Source organism: Tachysurus vachellii, chromosome 17, assembly GCF_030014155.1.
Source record: "Tachysurus vachellii isolate PV-2020 chromosome 17, HZAU_Pvac_v1, whole genome shotgun sequence".
NCBI classification, from domain to species: Eukaryota; Metazoa; Chordata; class Actinopteri; order Siluriformes; family Bagridae; genus Tachysurus; species Tachysurus vachellii.
In genome coordinates, this window is record NC_083476.1 from 5,203,291 (window position 1) to 5,218,070 (window position 14,780).

The 14,780-nt window shown below is 36.8% G+C and overlaps 1 protein-coding gene across 1 annotated transcript in view; it reads left to right on the top strand.

The window, feature by feature from the left end:
* Positions 1–229: 229 nt before the first annotated feature.
* The window catches only part of LOC132859654 (voltage-dependent N-type calcium channel subunit alpha-1B-like), a 113,175-nt gene continuing 98,624 nt past the window's right edge, over positions 230–14,780 (top strand). Inside the window, exons 1-2 of the mRNA XM_060890464.1 lie at positions 230–326; positions 4,218–4,357. Coding sequence (XP_060746447.1) covers positions 234–326; positions 4,218–4,357 — 233 coding nt within the window. The 5' untranslated portion in view covers positions 230–233. The remainder of the gene's footprint in view (positions 327–4,217; positions 4,358–14,780) is intronic.

A 14,780-nucleotide genomic window follows, 5' to 3' on the forward strand; every position in this document is an offset into this window, starting at 1 on the left:
CACCACCTGGTGAGGGGGTTAATATAATCAAATATTGACTGTGCACACACAGAACAGCACATGGTGTAAAATCTCAAAACCAATTGTCCTGATTATGTATGCTTATGCAACAAATAGTAGACATTTTGAATGTAAAAATATATTATTATATATTATTTTACTTGCATGTTTATTGTTTTATTTGTTCAATGGCTGTCAATGTTTTCCTTGACCTTCACACTCCATTTGAATACATGATCCTTGCAACCATCATTGCCAACTGTATTGTACTGGCGTTGGAGCAACATCTGCCGGTTAATGACAAGACACCCATGTCAGAACGCCTGGTAAGTATGTTTCTTTTACTGTTATATTTAATCATCTTTTAGTATTTAAATTTCCTTGTTTTATTTTCTGCTACATAGATTAGATAGACAGGTAAGAACAGTGGTGGAGATCCCGAGTCGTTCACCATCCTTAAAGTCTGAATTATCACTTTTGAATGAGGAATGATTTGAAAAATTGACAACTACAACGAACGCTAATAGAAGCCCATTAGAGTTTGAGTCACGCTGCCCTGTGCTTGCACTCTGAACATTTTCAATGGAGGAAGAGCAGCAGACAGGACAGTTAATGACACGGTTGCCAAATTGTACAAAATCTTCATGGCTGCCAAGATCTAGTTTTATAATAAATAATCAAACTGAGGGGCACGGTGGCTTAGTGGTTAGCACGTTCGCCTCACACCTCCAGGGTTGGGGGTTCGATTCCCGCCTCCGCCTTGTGTGTGTGGAGTTTGCATGTTCTCCCCGTGCCTCGGGGGTTTCCTCCGGGTACTCCGGTTTCCTCCCCCGGCCCAAAGACATGCATGGTAGGTTGATTGGCATCTCTGGAAAATTGTCCATAGTGTGTGATTGCGTGAGTGAATGAGAGTGTGTGTGCCCTGTGATGGATTGGCACTCCGTCCAGGGTGTATCCTGCCTTGATGCCCGATGACGCCTGAGACGCCCGTGACCCAAGGTAGTTCGGATAAGCGGTAGAAAATGAGTGAGTGAGTGAGTAATCAAACTGAATATATTTAAAATAAAGGGGTGTAAGTGCAGACAGTGTGTTCACAACCATTTCTATTCTAATATATATTTCAAAGATCGGGAAAGAGAAAGTATATAGTGTATAATGTCTGTACATCGGAAATGCGCACACATCACTGTGACCTTGTTGCCCACTTAAAGGTTGAGAAAAAGAAGAAAAATGTGTCTCAATTTTTCACTTCCTTGATTTTTGTGTGTTTTTTGGTATGCAGTTGCTGACAGCATTTGTTAATAATTTTAGCTCTCTTGTGTGCATCTTTATGGGATACACACCTGCTGCTGCAATTGAACAAAAGCGTATCTAAAATTACTCAGATCAAGCTGGTGGACTGTATGCTGGATGAGGATATGTTCTCAACTCTCAAGTGCCTATAATTGGGTCATTCTAAAAATTCACAATAGCCTATAGCATCAGTCAAGTGTGAAAGCACCTCAAACCGTATTGAGGCTTTGTTTTTATTAATGTCTCCATGCTCTAACAAAATCTATACTCATGACCTGCTGCTGGAGCATTCTGTAGTATTTTCTTTCATTGCACTGCTAAATTCTTTGAAAATGTCTTCAGAAAATGCAAAATCTGTGATTTACTTCTGTTTTTCTAAAGAGAGACCGGATAAGTGCACAGATCTTGGTGCAATATTCACGTTACCCCTAATCTTGACATTCAGATTGGATCATAGAGAGCTTTCATTTTGGTGTAAGGCTTGGCACTCTTCCCTGCAGTCCACACAGGAACGACATCTGTGCCTCATTAAGCCGGAGCCTGCCGGGGAATATTGACATACATGAGAATACATGCTCTCACTGTGACCGGGACCCATCCCATGCCGAGCAGCCTTTGATTCCTCTTCTCAGCCATCACGCTCTGTTTAAAGCACCAAGTGAACTTTTTCAGTCACATTAACAACCAGCAGGTGCTTAAAAGCTTGTTGTAGAGCAATCAGAGAAGACTGCTGGTCGTCTGCAGTATGGGAGAGGTTTATTTTATACATGCAGCCAATGAAATCACAAAAATGTGGATCTGTTTTAATACAAGTTCTATTCTATAACTTAGGCAAGGTCAATGACACTCTCACAGAAAAACCCACCTACGTCTGTTCTCAATTAGTCAAAATATTTCACATCATCAGCAGCAATTTCACACCACCAACAACCTCTTAGGGGGCACGGTGGCTTAGTGGTTAGCACGTTTGCCTCACAACTCCAGGGTTTGGGTTCGAATCCCACCTCCGCTTTGTGTGTGTGGAGTTTGCATGTTCTCCCCGTGCCTCGTGCCTCCTCCCCCGGCCCAAAGACATGCATGGTAGGTTGATTGGCATCTCTGGAAAATTGTCCGTAGTGTGTGATTGCGTGAGTGAATGAGAGTGTGTGTGTGTGCCCTGCGATGGATTGGCACTCCGTCCAGGGTGTATCCTGCCTTGATGCCCGATGACGCCTGAGATAGGCACAGGCTCCCCGTGACCCGAGGTAGTTCGGATAAGCGGTAGAAAATGAGTGCGAGAGAGAGTAATCAAACTGAATATATTTAAAATAAAGGGGTGTAAGTGCAGACAGTGTGTTCACAACCATTTCTATTCTAATATATATTTTAAAGATCGGGAAAGAGAAAGTATATAGTGTATAATGTCTGTACATCGGAAATGCGCACACATCACGGTGACCTTGTTGCCCACTTAAAGGTTGAGAAAAAGAAGAAAAATGTGTCTCAATTTTTCACTTCCTTGATTTTTGTGTGTTTTTTGGTATGCAGTTGCTGACAGCATTTGTTAATAATTTTAGGTCTCTTGTGTGCATCTTTATGGTATACACACCTGCTGCTGCAATTGAACAAAAGCGTATCTAAAATTACTCAGATCAAGCTCCCCGTGACCCGAGGTAGTTCGGATAAGCGGTAGAAAATGAGTGAATGAACGAATGAATGAACAACCTCTTATAATGTAGACATTTTAAAAAGAAGTTCTTTGTCCACTATACACATCTCTTTGTTAGGTTTTAACATAGTAGAATTAACACTTTAATATAAATCCTGCAGTAGTGATTGTTAGAGTCGCGGCTATAGACAATTTATCACACTGATACGTATTAATCACACTGGTAGGTAACAGATAGCAGTATATCTTTTCTCTGTGCCTCACATTGGTAATTAATTATTGTGCAAGTCTTTAGATATACCTTTGATGGATTGTGTTCATCATTTGTAGACTTTAAACTTGGAAAAAAAAAATCCAGGTTTGTAAGTATCTTGGCAAATTTAATGAATGGATGAGTTGAAATATGTGATATTTGGATGTTTATACCAGCGATTAAATGTACCATTTAACCATGCTGGGAATGGATTTTCTTAAATCCTGTGAGCTGTTAGTAAAATATAGACAGGCAACAAACGTAAGTGAAACAGAGAGCTGCCAAAACAGATTAATTCAATTTTGCCACAGATTGTACAGTAGAAGCCTCTGGAACTGTATTGATGTGATAAACCCTATTCTTCCAAAAGATATTGCCTCACATTGATGCATTGATGCTGGTGGTTTTGACTGCTACACTGTTGAACAGCCTGAGATCATGTGGAAGTGGGCGGAGTCATCCTGGAAGGATAGAAATATCTATTTATCAACTATCTGTTCATGCAATGGAGAAAATTTCAGGTTTCTGTTACTTGTCCAATCTCTTAACGGTTCATAAAAATGGATTTTCATTTGGAAATGGTTTTAAACAGAAATCCATTTAAAATGAGAACCATTAACTGTCCAAACAATACCAGAGGAATCCAGCAACATCCAGCCAATAAGGAAACAGAGATTTATACAGAATTAGTTTTGCTTTGCTCAGTGTTTCATATTTCCGTCCCTCTAAAGAACATTCATTTTAAGTAATAATCATCATCTTATTACGCTTATCTCAGGGAATTCTTTCAGCCACATAGCTTCAATTCAATTTGCAGAAGATAAGCTTACTTATCGTTTGAAAAGGTTTAACCCAGTGTAACACTTCATTTCATTTCCCTCATCACAAAGTGAGCCCATGTTTCTTAAGCCATTCTTCGTTGCTTTTTTCTCTTACTCCATTTCTCCTTCGATGCTTCATTAAATTCTCTCTTCCTCTGAACAAAAACAGTAATCCCTTCTTTCACTCCCTCTCTCTGGACAGGACGACACAGAGCATTACTTTATCGGGATATTCTGTTTCGAGGCTGGCATTAAGATCATCGCCCTGGGCTTTGTCTTTCACAAAGACTCCTACCTTCGTAACGGCTGGAACGTAATGGACTTCGTGGTTGTCCTCACCGGGTGAGTCCACAGCCTGCGGATAGAACTCAGTGCACTGGAGATGGATGGTTATCCATGTGTGCTGTGCGTTTGTGAGTGTGTGCATGTGTGTGTGTGTTTGCTTGCTTGTGTACTAAGAAACAAGAAATGTGTGCAACATCGAATGCTGATTGGTTGCCATCTGCATTTTCGTAAACAGTGCCTTCTGGTAGTCTTCCTTATGTCACTCAAAAAGCCAGAAGAGAAAGATGCTGTGAAACAACACTTACAGTTTGCGGTTAGGGAAGTGATTCTATACCAAAACGGTGGTACTAAGGAACTATTTATGCGATTATGGACTGAATACTACTTACTATTTACTATTTTAGCCTTTCTAGCTGTGTACCTGTGTAAAATATTCCACCGTATTTAAGTATTTATGTATTTTAATGTGTCCGAGCCACATAAAAAAGTACTAGTTTGTAATGATTAGATACTTGAATCGGTTCCGAGGTTTCGGTGTCATTTGACGTTCAACTTAACGTAACATAACGGAAACAAGGGCAGCAACGTGACATATTTATAGACAACAACATTTTTTTTTTGTTACATGATATTTGATTCTTTGATTTGGTTCATTTTCCATTATATGTGATGATTAAATTTTTGATGTGTATACTGTAGAAATATCCTTGCATCATCAGGTCTTGTAACCTATTCCCAGCTTATGAAGATGGCTGGTTTGGACTGTTGATTGCTTTTCTGACTGAGTGACTGATTTGGTGAATAAATACATAAGTGAGGAATGAAACATGGGATATATTGTTATTGGAAAATAATCAACAGTGGATGGTGTGATGTGACATGGAGTTACTGTTACCACACTGATGTTGTTACTATCGAAATTTGCCAATGATTCCATATATTTTTTATTTCTTAAAATGTAATGCATTTTACTTTTTATCCATTTATAGTTACTTTTTTCACTGTAATCTGATTTCCCTTAAGAATCCATAAGTGGAGAACCTAAAGTTACATCTTTATCTAAATGATCCTGGAGAACCTTTTTTTTTCCCAACCCCATACAACGTTAGTTGTGATCAGTAAAAATGGCTGCATTTATATAAACCTATGATTTGGTATGCAGTTAAAACATTCTGATTCTGACAAATCACATTTCAAATTTAAAAATCACTGTAGAATATTGTGATATATTGTCCCACTCGTTCATTTATTATACATCAGATTTTAACATAGCCTCTGGGCTCTCTTCCTAATATATATTGTGGCATGGATGGCCTTTGTTACTCACTTTGGGAGCTTGTGTATACGCAATTTCAGCATTAACATATTTGCATTCTGTTTCAAAAGAGCTACTTGCCTATAAATATACAAATTGAATTACGTTGAAGTAATTCAATTTGCACTGAAATGCACTTTGTCTTTGACTCTACAACCATAAAGCCTAACTTGGCTGACCTTATCCCATACCCACTCTCTGAGATGGAGGATTTTAAGTGACAGAAGTCGAGTGATTCATGGTTCAGTGTTTTAGTTCTATCTAAGACAGCATGGCGCTAGGAGTCCATCCAGAGGCCTACTTAACTCACAAGACTGAACCGTGAACTCTCTGTCTCACTGTGTGGTGCAGCCATTGTCGGTCACGATTACTGGCTCAGAACAAGTGAATGTGTGTATGGCTTAAAAGGATAGAAGATTTTTTACTTTTTCAATTATCTAGAAAGGGTTGTCAGCTCTTCTCAGGGCATAAAATGTTAATACACACGTTAAAAGTCAAGAGGAGTCTCATTTGCATATTTTTTGTATTGTCATGATAATTTGCATTCATAGAACCAACGACTAACCTTTTATGTATTTACAAAATACTACAATTTCTATCAAGGACACAGAAAGTAGAAATGATAGTGAGAATTAGTGATCAGTGGACCATGGGCAACGGAGAACAATGGTGATAAGTAATGATTGGTTGATAGGAAAAATGGAGATCGTTGATAGGTTGTTGGGGACAGTGTTGATTATTGCTTGTTGAAAAAATGTTGATCAGTGATTGGTTGTTGGGGAAATGTTGACCACTGTTTGATTGTTGGTTACAGTGGTGATCAATAATTGGTGGAAATGTTAATCCGTCATTAGTTGTTGGGGGAAACAATGTTGATTATAGATTGGTTGTTGGGTACAATAGTGATCATTGATTGGTCTCGAGTAACAATGGCTTTCAGTGATTAGTCATTAGGAACATAGGCTCACACAAGGCCAACTCTATCACACTGATTGGTTAGTTGACTACACCGACTTTCTAGACTCATAACCAGCAACTTTTTGAGGGGTCTTGCAATGAGTCTATCAATAAAAAGTCACTGGAAACACTGATTTGCTGATCTCTTTTGAATTCCAAATGAATTCCAAATGTAAACGTGTGAAGCTGGAATTTTATTCTGGTTTTTTTACTTAACCATTAATGTGATATTGAGAGTCATATTAAGTGCAGGCTATGGTCTGCTGACAAACTCACTAGATCAGTTGCTCTTTTTAAAAATAAAATCAGTACAAAATATAAAATCAAATATATAGTATTGACAAATTGAGTATAAATCCAGTAGCAACAGTCGATCTAGTCCTAGCAAAGTTTTTTAGGGTATTTTTTAGGGTTCTATTGTTTAAACAGAACCGATGATAATTTTTTGGTTTCTTTTCTTTGTGTCATGAAGCATTCATGAAATACTCAGTCCAGCTGGAGCAGTTTGGGTTTAAGTTATTAACTGCATCTCAGAATCAGTATTTCTACTAAACTTTAATGAACCATACTACATTCATGTTATGGTTGGAATGATGTTTACTGCTGGTTGCCTGTCACATGTCATTACCTCACTGCTGTTTATGTGCATTACGATGTGGCTTGTCATATTAGTGAAACTGAAATTAATCTCCAGCGTCACTTGAGTTGCTGTGGAAAAGAAAACTGGCCCAGTTCAAGTATACATTGATGCTTGAGCTCTCATTATCACTTATCGCCTATAATTTGATTTCACTGAATAATTTTAGACATACTACATCCTTCCCGGCTTACTTGCAGATTGATCCAGTATAGTCTAGTTCCTTTGTCTTTTTTTCTTTTCTCAACACCTTCATTTAGTATAGTCCTGCATTTCTATTTCTGCAATATTTTCTTATGTTAGTACAAGTCTAGACTTTGTATTTATTTATGGATCCAATAATGTCCATTCTGAGAAGTGAATAAACAGATAAATCATACAGCAGATCTGGACAGAAGCAATGAAAAGGTGGTGAAAGTGTATGAGTGAGTGAGCGAGCAGGAATGCAAGAACACACGGATGATATATGGGGTGATTTCAAAATGCTGGGCTCGAATCATTGTGTGAGAGAATACACTCTAGGTTTGGCCAAGACCTCATAAACAATCTTTTTTATCCTGCAATAAATAACGTCACACATGGCTTGTCACTTGCATCTGTTTCAGTAATCATATTAGCTATGCATTTAACTAATTTTTAAATATCAGGAAGAGTAATAGTGTTTAGTTATCCTTTCTCTGGATTGTCGATCTGCTATGTTCAATATTTGACCTAAACCATGTTTGGTCAGAACTCTATAGAGCGATCTCCTCATTTTATTCGAATAGGGATCATTTCCTTCCTCAGTTCGTATTTACTGGACTAGATTTTATTTTCAGGCTTAAATTCAAACATTATTTGAAGATTACCCTTAGCACCTCTACTCAAGAGGAATCTGGTAACCTTGGACGCTTGAAAACATGCAATAGTAATCTGCATAACCTTAAATAGGGGAAGTCGGTGAATAAACTTTAGCAGGTCCATAACCCGATTCTGAATATTTGTAATTTTCCCCACATTAATACTGACATATTTTGGAATTTTGAACATTTTTGAACTGAATGAATTCTATTAAATAGAATTTCTGAATTCATTTGAAATAGATTTGTAGGTTTTGTCAGAATACGGCTATGTATTTTGAAATACAATGTGTATCTATCAAATCAAAATAAACTAATTTATCATTACCAAAAATTGATTGTTTTTGATGTCGCGCTAAAATAAAACGACACGAACGTTAATCTGTAGTCATTTCCAGGAGATGTAAATAAGGACTGTGTGTTATGCCTGAGCTGAATGTGAACAATTAAAGGGTGATGTCCTCTAAGACTCCAGACAGAGCTCAGTAATTTCTATCACTGATCGTTACCTTGACTACAGAAGCCTGGCCCTATGCTGTCCTCAGGCACCCCTGATTCCTGCAGATGATGGAATTTCCTGTTCATCTTCTCTGTTATCTCCTTCCACCATCTTTCTACAATGCACCGTCGCCTGCTAACACCTTTTAGCAGTCCTAGGTCATGTCTACTGTTTTACAGTGTAAATGTTCCGTATGGAATCCAAGCTCAATATGCTGAAGCCTGATAACAGTTTCTCTTGCATTTTGACATTTCTCACTTTTCTCTTCTTGTTATCTCCCTTTGTGGACACAGAAGCACAGAGTGTAGTACTCTACTATACTCACATTGCTCAGAAATTCTGATTTAATCTTTAGCTGTGTGCCAGCAGGAGTGCTGGGAAGAACAGGCTGAATATAAACTGAATATTAATGTGTTCATAGAAGTGGAAGATTTGATTTTTGTAAGCAATCTAAAAGAAAGAGAGATTGAAAAGGCTGTCTTTCATTGGGGTATATTTATGTATATTATATAACTGCTGTTATGACAAATAACATACATGTTAACTGGTTTTACTATTTGAAAGCCAGGAGAGTCATTCAGAGTAAAAGACTAGAGCTGGCTGATGGTGTTCCTTTTGTAATAATTTGCATCATATTATAATCTTTACACAGAAGTTCCAGATAGAACCCTCTTTCTCTCTCTCTCTCTTTCTCTCTCTCTCTCTCTCTCTCTCTCTCTCTCTCTCTCTCTATAATTTTATATATATATATATTTTTTTATATATATATATATATATATATATATATATATATATATATAAAACATGATATAACATGATATAACATTGACATCTCAGTGTAAGATCTTTGTAATAAGCAGCTATCCGAAGCTGAGCTACAGATTTGCTAGCACTGTTACATGCTGAAAATGGCCACCATTGTGAGAGATAAACTGCTCTACATAAGCTAGTCTACTTTTGGCTGTGTCAGCTCTCTGACCTGACCTGAGGGACTACAGTATGTGTTGTATTTACAGTTGTGAATGAAAATGTGTGTGCAAGGTGAAAAGTTGATGAAAGATGAAAATTCAGATCCTAAAAAAAAACAAAAACCCAAAGTGTTCCAACCCACATTGAACACTTGGTCCATATATACAGTAAACCCTAAAAGATATATAATAGAAACCCTACTGGAAAATACATAACAATAATAGTCATGTTTACTTCATTTTATGTGTGTTTGATACATTCCAGAAAGATCAGAAAACTCACTGCACACACTATCAGAATCTGCTATGAAGTGGGGATACAATTGCAATACAGATGTGAGTCAAACTGCAGATGCTGGCTGAATGTGAAACAGGCATTCAGTTTCTGTATAAAACATCTGCTTATTGCAGATAACAAGTTGGGTATTTTTTTGCAGAAACCTGGCAACCCTAACCCACTAAAGCATTCGCAAGCTGCCCTTTCGACCAGCATGAAGGTTAAACTCTCAGTCCTGATTCACAGGCCTAGTCTGAACCTTTCTGGCAAGCCTTCTTAAAAAAAAAGCATTTAGTCTGCTATTTATATGTTCTTGTATTCGTTTAGAACATATTATCTGTTTAATCCAAAAATATATATTTATAACCTGTTACAAGAAATATCCCGAGATAAAGATAATGATTAGGTTTATATAAAAGCTGTAGGTGTATAAGGAAGATTTTGGGCATACCATAAGCTAATAAGTGAGCCTTTGCTCCTTATGTAGTGGAGTGTAAGAGGCAACACCCATCAGGATAGAACTGTCCAATCATATGAATAAGAAAAAAATTTGTATTGATTTGCATTGACATTTCCATTCCAAGGAGACCCACAGATTCCAGAAACACCATAAAATGGCATAAAAGAGTGTTTTTTAATTTCTTCTTTAATTTGTCAAATTGTCAATGATTAAACAAATTCACACAGTGTTGCTGTTCTTCTAAACTCTCCATCTGTTCTGTCTCCGCCTCTTCTATTCAGTTCCCTTTGTGTTGTTCAGTACGATGTTGATTGATGGTAACCGTGCGGAGACGGAAGAAAATTTTAGGGCTGTCAGACAAATAAAACTATTGTGAATTAGTGTATTATTTTTTTTGTATTTGTGGTCACAATTAACTATATTTGTCAGTTTGAAGTCTAGTAGAAAGATTTTATTGTAAAGACATTGTAACATGCTGTTCTACTTCTGTCCAAACATACCGTATATTCAGCATTTGACTTGGGGATTATCAGGTAAAGACTTGAAGACTCAAGGTTCTTATTTTTATCTTTAATAATTTGAAATTAAGTAATAGTACTAACTTGAATACTAATAAAATGCAATGTGCTGTTTATAGGAAAATAATCAACAACAGATTGGAGTGATCTCACCAACATGATGAGAAGTTACTATTAACACTCCAATGTTGATTAGTTTCCTCTAACAGCATCCCAAAATGTAACGGTCCATGTTAATGTCATGTTTTATATCTTTTCTACCACAGCACTCTTGCTGATTATATTTTTTATCCATAAAAATAATCTTTTCATAATGTTGTTTATTCTTAGGAATATTCACAAACTAGATTGTTCCTGTTATCACTTACACTATAGAAGCTGTAAACAGTTACAACATGGAGACTCCAAAAATTGAACGTACCGATTTTTCGGTTTTATTTTTCGGTTTTTTTTTTTAGGTTTTATCCTTAACATATACTGTTAACTGCTGTTAATTCATTTGAACACTTGAATAAAGACTTGATACACAATGATAGAATTTATTTTTTATAACTCAAACATTCTGCATGTACCTTGACGGAAAGCAAGGATCTGTCCTGTGAGTTTAGTCAACATCGTATGAGATGAGGAAGAGGGCTGTTCAAAGCAGAGCGTTCAAAACACCTGTACAAATTGTTTCTGATTCATATGTAGATTGGCTCCTGTTTTAGCGAAGAGAAAAACACTGCTCTGTTGGAGTATTTTTGATTGATTGATACAACCTATTACATACCCTGTGCTTGAAATGCAAACATATTATACTCCCTCATTTGTACTTAACGCCATTTTGTTAGATGTTTTTCTCTGTTGCTGGTGTTTCCTTGGCTCTACTCTATCATCCACAGCCTTGCCGTAACTTAATATTTGGCTGCTTAATGAAAAGCACCAGACAACTGGTTTACTTCATGGCCATCAGACAGGTGGAGCCATTAATAGGCGAATAAGTCTGTACCCTGTGGCCTCAGGTATAGATCGATAGTGCACCAAGCTCAGGAACACAAACACCAGACACAGACACAGTGTTCTCATCTAAAATACTGACAGTAAGTGAATATTTATTTCTATTAGCGTCAGCACCGCTTTAGCTCTACTCTGTATTCTTTGACTTGTTTCTCAGAGGTGGAATGAAACAGAATCTGATTGTCTTTGCAATCTTTTAAAGAAATGTATGCTGTTTCTTGCATTATGTGCTGCTATATGAAGAATAACATGGTTTTGATGGTAAGCACAGTGCTCAAGGTGTCAGGAAGAACTGCAGAATTTGAGATTTTGTTTTCTTTTCCGAGTTATTGCTTTTTTTGATCAAAGCGCACTCTTCAGCCCAATACAATAATCCTAGACTCATCAACCAGGCTTCTGTTTCATCTGACCTTCATTCCTTCTGATCCTGGTGGAGGTCTGGGGTCATGTCAGTCTCTCCTGACATCATGCTGAAGCTTAGCTACTACCTGTGGTTACCATGGTTACCTTCTCACCTTGCCTAGCTATGTGTTTGAACATGTTGATAAGCTCAAAATGCTGGCAATGACCTGAGGCCTGAGGCTCTTAATTCGACTCCTCAGAGGAACAGCAGGATTCAGAAGCATCATGGTTTCGTTTGAGAAGCTGTAAAAAAAGCATTATTATTATTATTATTATTATTATTAATAAAACTTCATAAGACACTTGAAAATGTAAAAAATGTAAGTCTGGTTGTGATAAATGCTGTAAAAGTATCAAAGACTGCAACTAGAGACTAAGAGACCCAGAGACCCAAAGACTACACTTATAATGTGTGTGTTATATATGTTGTCTATATTATATTTATGTGTTGAAATTTTGTCTATTTATATTTGAAAAAAAAATGTGCTTAGGCTTAAATAATGTCTAAAACAGTTCAACAAGACATATAATATTAATTATGTTTATTTATATTACTTATGTTATTATATTATTTATATATATATATATATATATATATTATATTATTTATATATATATATAATTACTCATATTTACTATATATTACTCATTATATATATATATATATATATGTATATATATATATATATATATATGTATATATATATATATATATATATATATATATATATATATATATATATATATATATATATATATATATATATATATATTTGGATAAGATCACTTAAACTTTTAGAAAAATGATCATATGATAGCTTTTCATTATTGCCCACCAAGATGTTTGTTTCAATCTGACCATCTAAGTGAAACTTGTCCTGAGTGATCTACAGTGTGAGGAGGACCAATACACGTGCCTGCGATTCCTGTCTCAAGCACATCTGTCTGGCTGTAATGTTGACACTCTAAAACTTGTTGTCTGACTCATGTGCATTCATTGCATATTATTGACAGAGTATCAGGGCCTTGCCATTTGGAATATTCCATATCGGCCACTTTAAAGCTCGGACAAGCGGCAAAGCCCAGACTTCAAACGTAGAGCATGAGGGCTCGGCTTCTTTCATGTGTCTGTGCGCTGAAAAGCATCGGTGGGCTTCAAAGTGCCATGGTCTCATCTCAGTTTGCCTCTGCCAAAATGATGCAAGCTCGAGTGCCATTTGAACGCGAGCCAGTGTCTCTTTACCCCCCAAACGAAGGGATGCGCTCCAGTTTTGATGTTAAATGGCGTGCACACGGGAGCGTCTTTGTGGGAGTAAAAGAGAGCACAGTGTCACTTTCTTTTCCATCATGTTCACACACTCCACCTAGTGCGAAGCATGGTGAACAGAGTGTAGGGCTTTCTCAGTTCATTCTCTCTCCCATTCCATTACTCTTATATCTTCTTCTCATCCTTTAGAGAAACACTTGAGCTTTGGCAGAACTCAAAAGCCTTGAGGTCTTTAGCAATCACACACTACGGACAATTTTTCCAGAGATGCCAATCAACCTACCATGCATGTCTTTGGACCAGGGGAGGAAACTGGAGTACCCAGAGGAAACCCCCGAGGCACAGGGAGAACATGCAAACTCCACACACACACACAAGGCGGAGGCGGGAATCGAACCCCAAACCCTGGAGGCGAACGTGCTAACCACTAAGCCACCGTGCCTTCCACCTTTCTTATTATTTCTTCTTAATTCTGTTCATTCTTATTTTTAATTTAGCCGCTTAAAATTAGTTTATTTCTATGCATCGTCCAAGGAGGAGCAGGTTGTATTTTGATTTCAACGCAAGCTGCATACTGCATAGAAATGGGTACATAACAAATATCTGTTATGATGATTATTATTATTATTATTATTATTATCAGAACAAGGTACAAAGCATGCATTCAGTGACAAAAAGCACATTTAAATGCATTGCTTTTTCACAATTTATTCCCACAAATTCTCATCCTAACCTTCAATATGCCAGGAAAAAAATAATAAATAATAATAAAAATAAATAAATGAATTAATTTAAAAAAAAAAATGTTTTGTAAAATATTCTGGTTGATCTCCTGAGAAAATATTTGATATTTTCAGATTTCAGAAACATCATTAAATCATTAATCCATGATGACAGTTTAGGTGGAATTGATATTTACTAATCTAAAAGATTTCATCTTCTAGCTATTAATGTTAACTAATGTTGCAAAAGACAAGGCATTCTTTTTATCTTTAGTTATGTGATTACAAATACAATTTTAATCTTGAATCTCAACTAAGCTTCTGTCTTTGCATAAATGTCTTTTTCCTCTGTTTCTCATCCATCCATTTTACTATTCCCACCTCTGAAACTCACATTTTGCTCATAATACCTGAAACCGGTTGTCGTTCCATCTGTCCCAGGCTGAACCGTTCCTGTAAGACAGTTATAACACTCAGAGAGACGATAGTAGCTGTGCATAAAAGAGTGTTTCCCCATTTACTGTATTTACATATTGAACCGAAAGCTTTTTTAGTACCAGAGCATTTTTTTTTCAGCTCTGCTAGTTTAAATATCAGCACCTTGAAATGCTGAAAGGTCT